The 10,106-nt window shown below is 51.5% G+C and overlaps 1 protein-coding gene across 4 annotated transcripts in view; it reads right to left on the bottom strand.

The window, feature by feature from the left end:
• Positions 1-688: 688 nt before the first annotated feature.
• RUSC2 (RUN and SH3 domain containing 2) overlaps positions 689-10,106 on the bottom strand; it is a 70,900-nt gene continuing 61,482 nt past the window's right edge. For all 4 annotated transcript variants that reach the window (XM_054177941.1, XM_054177940.1, XM_054177939.1 and 1 more), the window contains exons 7-12: positions 7,924-8,098; positions 6,899-7,004; positions 5,822-5,868; positions 3,399-4,374; positions 2,593-2,766; positions 689-2,289 (exon numbers count right to left, since the gene is read on the bottom strand). In XM_054177941.1, coding sequence (XP_054033916.1) covers positions 2,109-2,289; positions 2,593-2,766; positions 3,399-4,374; positions 5,822-5,868; positions 6,899-7,004; positions 7,924-8,098 — 1,659 coding nt within the window. In that variant the 3' untranslated portion in view covers positions 689-2,108. The remainder of the gene's footprint in view (positions 2,290-2,592; positions 2,767-3,398; positions 4,375-5,821; positions 5,869-6,898; positions 7,005-7,923; positions 8,099-10,106) is intronic.

Here is a 10,106-nt window from a genome sequence, read left to right as displayed (position 1 = left end):
ACCTGTCTCCACAGACCTCACGACTAGACCATGGCACCAAGTGCCACGTCCAATCTCCCCTTGAACACCTCCAGGGACAGTGACTCCACCACCTCCCTGGGCAGCACATTCCAATGGCGAACGACTCACTCAGTGAAGAACTTTTTCCTCACCTCGAGCCTAAACCTCCCCTGGCACAGCTTGAGACTGTGTCCCCTTGTTCTGGTGCTGGTTGCCTGGGAGAAGAGACCAACCCCTTCCTGTCTACAACCACCTTTCAGGTAGCTGTAGAGGGGAATGAGGTCACCCCTGATCCTTCTCTTCTCCAGGCTGTAACTGTCGCACGGACACATCTGATTACCAATCACAAGATGCTTTTGGTCACGTTAGCCTATATAAACAAAAGACTTTGTACAATAAAGGAGACACTTTGCTCGTGTCAAGCTTTGTCCCATCTCTCAATCATGGTACAACGCCTCTCTTGAACGGAGGGGCCCAGAACTGGACACAGGACTCAAGGTGTGGCCTAACCAGTGCAGAGTCCAGGGGCAGAGTGGCTTCCCTGCTCCTGCTGGCCACACTCTTCCTGATGCAGGCCAGGATGGCTCAGGTGGAGGCAGAAGGAAGTTTGGAGTGCAGTGCCCCGTCCCAGGCAAGCCTCGGACTCCGCGGGAGGGGGAATCAGAGGGCGGCAGGTCAGGCAGTTCAATCAGCACCTTTTTTATTAATATGCATCATAAATAAAGAAATAAATAAAGGCGAGACACCTCCTTCTAAACGGGAAATACAAATTAAATACGGTGCAACATCTGCAAAGCCATGTACAAGCAGGAGGTAACCTTGCAAGACCAGGGCCCCTCGCCATGGGGAAGCCAGCCCAGGCACGATGCTGCAAGCAGCGTCAAATCGGCCAAGGCACCAAATACTGGCATGGCCTTTCACTAACACTGTTACCCCCTTGATAGGCAGGTAAATATCCCCACTTTAGCAGGTGGCATGAACATGGTAAGGAAGGAGTTGACTGGCATTGCTTCTACTGAGGACCCCAGGAACCCCAGCAGCCCCTTGTGCTCATGCACAACACTTGTCACCCCCCACCCCATGGCACTGCTCAGCAAGACCAGGAACCCTATGCCAAGGGAAACACCATCCCTCCCTCCCCAATTCCCCAGCTCCCTCTGGGAGCACCCCCCAGGCTACTGGCCAGGAGCACTGCCCCTAACTCCAAAAAAACATACCTGGCTCAGTCAGGGACCCTGCCCTCTTCCCCTCCCCTCCATATCCCCTTAACTGAGCATTCCAGAGCTTCCCAGGCACTGTCTCCTTGCTCAGAGAGGTGGGCTTGAGGCTAACCCCAAAACACCCATCTCTGCACAGGGTGGCACTACCAATCCTGGACCTAAGTAACACTGAACATCCACGTGCCTTCCTCATGACCCCACACACCCCTTTGCTCCACACACGCACACACATCCCCCGTGCCCTTCCTCCAGCCATGGCCAGGCACAGCCCCAGCCCTGCAGAGTGGCAGTGCCAGGCCACTTGGCCCAGTGCAACCCACCAGACACCACTGTAACACATTAGGACAGGGCAGCTCCAGTGTGAAGGAACCTACCTGGCAGCCCCCCACCAAGCTGCAATGCAACCTATCAACCCAGCCTTCACTACCCACAATACTTCCATCCCTGTGGCTGACAATGCTCAAGACTGCAGACTGCACTGCCACCCCCGGGGAGAGGACAGCCAGCATCCTGCACCTCCAGCATGAAACTAGGCTGGGTAGTGCTGCCCTGGCAGGGGCTGCTTGGGTTCCTCTATACACGAGTTCATGGCCTTATAGATGCTGGAGACGGCTTTGGGTGGAGGGGACTCAGGCAGTCCCCAGTGTGGCTGCATGCACAGCAATGCCTGACAATAGGAGGTGCAGCTTGCAGAAGAGCCCAAGGGCCAAGGTGGCCTTTGGCAGCTGCACAAGGAGGAGAGGGAAGGAACCACCTACGGTTATTGTATTCTGTAATGGCAAGAAAGGTAAGAAACTAGCAAGAAGCTGTGTCTGTTCTTCTGGCAGGGTGGGCTTCTCCAAAGGAGCCTCTGCAGCCCACGGTACTGTGCTTGGCCTCCCAGCCATATCAATAGTCCTCGTTGTCCGGGTGGGTAACATACATGATGGGCACCAGTCCCTTCTCGGAGCCGAGGCTGCACTGCAGCCAGTCACCATCCACCTTGGAGATGACCTGCAGGATGTCCCCCTTCTTAAAGCTCAGTTGTCCAGCCTCGGTGGCAATGTGATGGCAAAGAGCTTTCACCTCACTGCAGGCAGAGGGAGGGAAGGAAAGGTTAACTCACCTCAGCTGCTCACCCCACTAATACCCTGGGGCCATTACAGGCACAAAGGAGCCTAGTCCTGCCTCCCCACCCAGACAGACTCCTCCCAGCTGCCACCCAGGTCTCCCTCACGAACAGACTGCAGAGCCAGGGTGGATGGATACACAAGCTGCACCACCACCCCAGTACATCCCCTAGGGGGCCAGGTGAACTGCAAGAAGCAGAGAAATGCCAACGCCAATCGACCATGTCCCAGCACCTGCAGGGCAGCCATACAGTACTACTCACCAGGGAGGGTGGGGAGATAGCTCCTGGGCCAGCTGGACAACAGGGGGCACTTCAGGTGGCTCTGGCTGTGGGTGCTCTGGCTCAGGGGCTGGTTCTCTCCACATGCTTGCCCCAACTGTCTGGGCCACCAGCTGGAACACAGATTTGTCCAAGCTCAGCCAGCCGGAGGGCAGCCTGAAAGAAGACAGAAGCAGGTAGAAACAGGAAGGAGAAGGGAGCAAGGAGCAGCTGCTCTCATGGCAAGGTCATGCCTTAGAGGTCTGGCTCCATGCCCAAAGTGCACTGTGGTCCCAAAACTGTCTTCTGGAGGGGTCAGCATCCTCCAGAAACAATATGGCTGAGGCAGGGAACAACATCTCCAGTGGCCATAGAAACAAGAAGAGTGTAGATGGAGAGGCAACGCTGGGAGGCCTCAGCTACATGGGGCACCTTTATACCTCCTCCATTGTGTAAAACAGGGATGGCTCTGTGCTCTGTGCTCACTTTTGGGAGGGATGAGGTGATGATGGGGTTGGTGCAGCAGGAGCATTTCCTCCAGAAAGGAGGCTTAGGAGTGAAGGCAGTGGTACAGCTCAGACAGAAGGTAAAAGTCAGTGAGAGGGACTGAACAAGGATAGGACCTGAAGAGAGGAATGGCAGTATGGTAGGAAATAAGGCAGGCAGGCAGGGCTGTGCATGGGTGACAGACCTCTCTGTTCACACACTGTGGTGTAGCCCAGTGGTCAGCTACTACCTGACCTCAAACTGCACCGCTGCAGTCCCAGGTTAACCATCCCTCCCCAGCCCCAAACCATCCCTGTCCCTACCTGTTAGGCTGCCTGGTCTCCTTTTGCATCTTTCTGGACCCAAACAAGTGTCCCCACTTGATGGGCTGGCTGCCCTCTGATGCACTGATGCTGCTCTCCTCTTGGGGGGCTGCTGCTCCCACTCTTTGTTGAGCCCCCATCTCCTTCTCCTTGCTGCGCTTCAGCTCTGTAAGCACCGAGTCAGGGGGGCTGCCCATCCAGAAGGGCCAGCTCCGTTCCTTCACCTCTTCACTGACCATTACCTGCTGGGGCTTTTCAAAGGACTCTTCCACAGCTTCAGGACTTGGCTTGCTGGCAGTCTTGGTACACTCCTCCAGGGTGCCCTCAGCAATGGGACAAGCCTCTGCACCCTCCACAACTCCTTCCCGGGGTGGTGGTGCCTTGCAGGTCTCTGCTGACCGGGGCGCAGCATTCAAAGCTGCCTTCTTCTCGTAGCGGATGAACTTTGAGCCTTCGGCTGAACCCTCAATGTAAATCTGAGAGCTCTGCATGAGTTGGTACCACCAGCCTGCCTGCTTGTCCTTCTGGAACTCCCATGTGCTCTCTCGTGCTTTCCTCTGCTCTTCCTCCCCATCACCATCTCCATCTCCACAGGAGGCCCCCACGCCTTTGACCCTCTCACTCACAGCTTGATGGGTGCTGCGGCCTGCTGAGCTGTCACCATCTCTGGCACCCACTTTGCACGCTTCAGGGGTGGTACTGCAGCCATCGGGATCCTCACTGCTGGCCCGTGTCCGCATCAGCTGCAGGGTGGAGTGTGCAGAAAGCAGCAGGTCCTGCTTCACACGCAGCAGCTCCTTTTGCTGCTGCTGCTCTTTGCCCATTTGCATCAGGTGGTGCTCAAAAAGGAGGTCTAGGTTAAAGGGCAGCAGGGAGAGAGGCTGGAGCAGGAGCAGCAGCTCCTCAAAAAGAGGCTGGCACACACTGTGGGACAGGCATAGGAAGCCCACTGGCTGGTAGTGTGCCAGGATGATATCTGTAGGGTAAGAGACATTAATGAGAGAAGAAGCCATTGCCACCTTTGCCAAGCCAACAAGAAGCTCATAAAGCTAATGCAGCTGTGACTGCAGAGAGAGGCTCAGCACTAGCTCAGTGAACACCAGATGCTCTGTGAGCTCTGAGCAAACTAGCCCAGGTCCTGCTTCCAGTCACACATGCAGCTAAGACCTGCCCATCAGACACCTGCCTGGGAGTAGGGTGTGAATAGAGAGCATCAAAGTGTTGACATGTGCTGAAATTCTCTTTGCCACCTCCTGCAAATGAAGAAGTAGCTGCACATCTGGCCAATACCAGTCCTCTGTAGAGGGAGGTGTTAGGGACAGCTGAATATAGTCTTTCCTGGGACCTAGATGGGCTCAGATGTGGATCCTGATAGAAAACAGATGAGCATTTCTACTTGCACCATCCATCCTTCACTTCATGTGACAGCCACAGTGCCTTCCCACACCAGTTTTGTGGTCAGGTCTCACTCCTGAGCAGAGAGTTTGGAACAGGATTTGAGACCTTTTGGCCACAGTGAGATGACAAACTTACACCACAAAAGGCCTTGCACCCTTTTTCCTAGCCATAATCATCCTGACAGCCCTAGCTTTTGCTCACACTTCCAGCTCTTAATGTGGTTTGAAACGGATGGTCTTCTGCTCCAGAAAACCGGGGTGCTTTCTCTTGCCAGTACAATGGCAATTCTCCTCACCTGCTCCAGAGAGAAGTGCTGGCTGTACAGACAAACCTGTCAAATACCTGCCATTAGGCCCAAACGTGCAGGAAGACACTGGGATGGACTTCTTGCAGTGCATGGGGCCCTGGACTGAGCCCAGGTTGAGCCAGCGGCACTCTAGGGGATCCAGTGGTTCTTGGGTGTCTGTCTCACTGTGCATTTAGCACTTAGTTATGCTGCTTCCAGGCATCAGGCAGTTTGGTCATGCTGCTGGGTTATCTGCACACTTCAAAATATTTCTTGTTGGAAAACCTCAGATGTATCTAGTAAAATCCACTTTCTGTTTGTCATAAGGCTTTCCCTTCCTTTTCTTTCCATCTCCCCTGCCTGAAAGGTTTCAGCTAAGTGTGTACATCTCAAGCCATACAGGGCTCTCAGTCACTGGGCAGGGAACACAGAAATTTGAGGAGGGTTAGATCTGATCTTCTGTGGGTAGACTGAGGGACCTCTATAAGAGGTGACTGCCTTGAGTACAAGCTGCAGCTAAGGACATATGTGGCCAGGCTCAGGTGGAGGCAGCTGCATGGAGCTTGGATTTCCACCTTGGAATTCCCTGGTGGAAGCCTGTGTACAGCCTAGTCCTTCAGCTCAGAGCAGAGGGGAGCAGCCTAGATGGGGAGACAACAAGAGAAATGCATGTCCCTCTCGTGCTCTGTGTTGTATAGAATTTGGCCCTCACTGCACCCTGCAGCCTTCAGGTTCTTACCTTCATGGTTGTAGAGGTGGTTGAACCAGAACTCCAAGGATCTGATACTGCAGGAAGAGAAAACAAGCAGGGAAAGAAAGAGTGAAAAGCAACTCCCTCCCTTCATCCTCACTGCTCTACAAAAGGGAGTGTGGCTGCAGAAAGGCATTTACACAACATAAACCTGTGAACCTCAAGATCTAGTGGTGAGAGGACAGTGACTCACTCCCATCAGCATGCAGTGACCACAGACATCCACTTCAGTTTACAGGAGAGATACTGTGCAACCATAACCCTTAACCTCTATGTTTCCAGCAGTTTCCTTACCATTTGGCTCATATCTCCTTGCCAGAGCTTAGCTTTGCTAAGAAAGGCTCATATGGAAGAGTCACAAATGTAAGACCGTTGTTTGCAGGCTTGGCCCAAAATACATTGGTATCCTGTGCTGGCAAGGGAGAGCTGGGCCACCCAAGGTGGGGAGAGCAGGACGAAGCTTGCTCCTGCTTGTAGAGGTCTTCAGGACTCTGGCTACTTCCAGAGCGTTTGTTCAGCTCTGGAGAGGAGCTGGGAAATACGAGACTGGCAGCACTCATCAAAAAGACCAGCAAAAAGACATTGCTGCCTTCTGCTTGACACTGAGTGTAGTGTGCACATTGCTTATCCAACGTGGAAGAGCCAGCCTTGAGCTCTTGGCCAGTGCAATTACTTCTTCAGAGACTCATGCATTGGGATTCAGTGCAGCTCCAGGAAACACTGATTTGAGCAGGCATTTCCAGGAGTAATTTCTGCACACGTTATGTCTAACTTTGTATGAACCCTGAAAGACAGTTTTCCCACCTAATGTTTTGGGGCAAAAGGAAGCTGACAATGCTCTTCCATGAGCTATAGCCACTCTTTCTCAGTCCTCACCTGGTAGGGTAGGTTTTGATCCTTTGGGACAAGCTCATAGCCTCTTCCTCCCCTCAACTATAGCTGGGGATCAATCTCCCAAGTTTATTAAGCTGTTTCGTTGGCAGCTGTGCCTATCTACAGTCAAGGACCAGCACCTGCTGCCAGTCCTCTACAGTGACATGCAGTCAACCCAGGGCACCCACTTACTTGAGGAGGCCAAAGATGAATGCATTGAATCTCATGGTGTGGTTGGTGAGCTCCGTGTATTGGCTGATCTTGCTGTAGAGGCTGTGCAGCAGCTTGGTAGAGGGGCCTACAGAGTAAAGCAAAATGCTGAGCTTAGCTGTGGTCAGCAAAGCCGAAAGAGCACCACAAGAAGGAACATCTCAGCAAGGATAGATGTTGGCTGGGTGCCTGTACCTGTATGTGCATCACCCCTCCACCAAAAAAGATTAGCTCACTCTCTCCCCAGCAGTTGGACTCCACAAGGGAGATGTGTTGTGGTCTGTCCCAGACTACCAGTCCAATACTGCAAAGACCTGCCTCCCATAGTTCAGAGACAATCACAGCCCTTGGCTCAAACCCAAGAGATGAACAGAATATAGTGGTGGGTGCTTATAATTTGGGGTGTCTGCAATCACAGACATAACCCCAGAGCTGGAGATTTGTCATAAACAGGCTAGGGAGGTTTGCCAGTCCTGGATGCTAAGCTCTTCATGATGTAAAAATCAGTAACCATCTGTAACCTCAGAAATGAGTTATCCTGGATGGTGGCCACTGCCATAATCCAGATTGCAGACTGGTACTGGAAGATCCAGGTGCTGTAAGCATGCTTGAGCTAAGGGAGCTGTGAGTACAATTTTCTTACAGAACAGACTACAGCACAACTCTGCCTTATACAGTAGCTGTGCAGGACTAAAGACAGAAGTCTAGAAATGCCCTGTAAACTTAGATGAGGAGAAAAGGGCACTTTTGTTGGTTTTTCTTTTTTATTGTTAGGGCCTTTTATAAGAGAATTTGTAAATTTCAGGGGAAATGACAATAAATATGTGAGCAGAACAGAGCAGTGGCTCTCCCATCTAACAAGAAAATGCCAAGGTACACTCTGTTCTGTGCAGGAAGATGGATACTGTTCTGCATTCCCAGCCTTACAGTCAACCTTTCCCAGCAGCTCACAGCCACAACACAGCAGTACAACAGAGCAATGAGCATCCACTGCACACTCTCCATACCTAGCTGAGTGGATGCCTCCACCACGCTCCAGGGGATGTTCCTCCTCTGGCCAATGATCATGTCCAGGACGTAAGCCTTGAGCCCATCACTCAGAATGTCTCGGACAGCAGGGCACAGGTATTTCAGGATGAGATGGCCCACATTGGGGCTCACAGAGCTGTTCCCAAGTTTGGCCTAGGGGATGACAGGCAACAGGGAGAGTGTTGGTAACTGCTCCGTGAGGTATGGATGCAGGCACATGGTCCAGCACTGCTTGCCTACTACAGTCACCCAGCAGGAAATAGCCAGGCTATGATGGTGGTCAGCAGCTCCTTTAACAGGAAGCCTCTTCCCTTTCACTCCTGCTGCCTCTTATACCAGTTCTGGATTGCTCCCTGCAAAGTCTGCCCCAGACTGGGACGAGGCAACAGTTGGAGAAGATAATACCCCAGTTTCAGAAGAGGATATTCCAGTTAGAAGGGATGCCTGGTTCTGCCTACAGGTGTAACAAGGCTGTCTTGTAGGAAAAAAAGAGCAGGGGCTTTTTCTGCTGCTGTAGATTTTCTTATTGCTATTTTTGAAGCAGGAAGCAGCAAGCCACATAGGAACTACAAGCACTTAGAGGTTAAGGAACACTTAACTCAGTGACACACCAAGCTATAATTCCTAGGGATTACTATAAATAAACAGGGTGAGGGCAAAATAGATGGACAGAGCTCAGGTTTAGATGGGGAACACATAAGAGCACAGCATCAGCAGAGCAGGGACATATTTTCCTGCGTAGTCTTTGGGCTGCCGGGGAGCTTTATCCAAATGGGTCAGCCCAATACACTGCACATCATGTTGGTGGTCCCAGGCAGTTGTGTTCAGGGCACAGATTTTAGCAGCTGAGCTGGAATTATACTGGACAGCTGGCAAAGGTCCACAAAAGCCCTGAACTGAGACTGAACTTCTGGGTCAAGAATAATCCTAACAGATCCATTGAGCGTGGGAGCATCAGGGATGGCTGCTGCCTTTTGGCAGGTGAATACCCAGACCTTGGCACACTGATGCATGATGAAACCCTCGGTCAAAACCACAGTGTTGTCTGGTAAGTAAAGCAAGGGGGAAATGTTGCAATTCTTCCCCAAAGCAGCACTGCAAGAACAGGAAGTTTACTGTTTTAAAAAGCTGTGAGAAGCCCAGCAGCTCCAGTTACTCTGCAGAGCAGGGCGCAATTGCTGCTGCAAAAGCAACAATTGTAATTAGGGGCAAATTGCCCTGAGCCCTGAGAGAAGACTGAATCAGCTTGGTATATGTCCCAGTCAGGTTCTTCCTTGGGAATGGCACTCCAGGGCAGTTGTCACATCCAAATAGTGTCACACTGCTGACCCAGAGTCCCCTGACTGAAAGACAGCATTCAGCATTCAGAGGAGGCACCGTGAAGATGCTAGGTATCACAGGACTTCAAATACTGCCTTGTACATACAGAAGCAAACTTGCTCTTTTATGCATTGTTCCAGAAACAGGAAATGAGGGGAGCACAGGGCAAAGACAACCAGCCCCACAGCCAACCTAGAAGCACACTGAAGCTGGTGGGTTCATACTAAGGGCTACAGGGAAGCCCATCTGTACCAGAAGAGCAATGTTTGATGTTTCTTTTCGTTATTATGATGGAGCCCTACAACACATTGAGAGAGTGAGGACACTGCACTTTGTCTGGGCTCCAGTCTCAGAACAGATTCATGGGATGCTTGGAGGAGGGAGACAAAGCTCTCCACTGTATGGGCAAAAAACATCTGGTGTACTGTATCAGACCAGAAGTCCAGCTGGCCTGACATTCTTTCTTATAATGAGACACAAGTAAGTACACAAGAAACAGCAAACATACACAATACTTGCCCTTAATTCTGCCACAGCCTGCAACTATTTTCAGCTCAGTGACTATCTAAGCTGGACAGTATTCCTATGTGTTTAGTAGACCTCCATGAATTTCCCTTCCCTTTGTTTTTCTGATCTTCCTTAAATCCATGTACTCTTTTAGCACATCCAGTGTCATGCAGCAAGAATTGTCATGTATCTGCTGCCTGCTGCATGGTGTACTATCGCCTTTGTCTGATTTGTTCTCAGTACTACTACTACCCTCATTGAAAACCCTGTAGCTTTTCACTGGAAAAGAAGAAAGAGTCAATCTTTCTCCATCCTTTCCATCATGTTGAAAGCA

This window comes from Dryobates pubescens, chromosome Z (genome assembly GCF_014839835.1).
Source record: "Dryobates pubescens isolate bDryPub1 chromosome Z, bDryPub1.pri, whole genome shotgun sequence".
NCBI lineage: Eukaryota > Metazoa > Chordata > Aves > Piciformes > Picidae > Dryobates > Dryobates pubescens.
The sequence above is the reverse complement of the archived record's forward strand: the minus strand, read 5'-3'. Positions and strand labels throughout refer to the sequence as shown.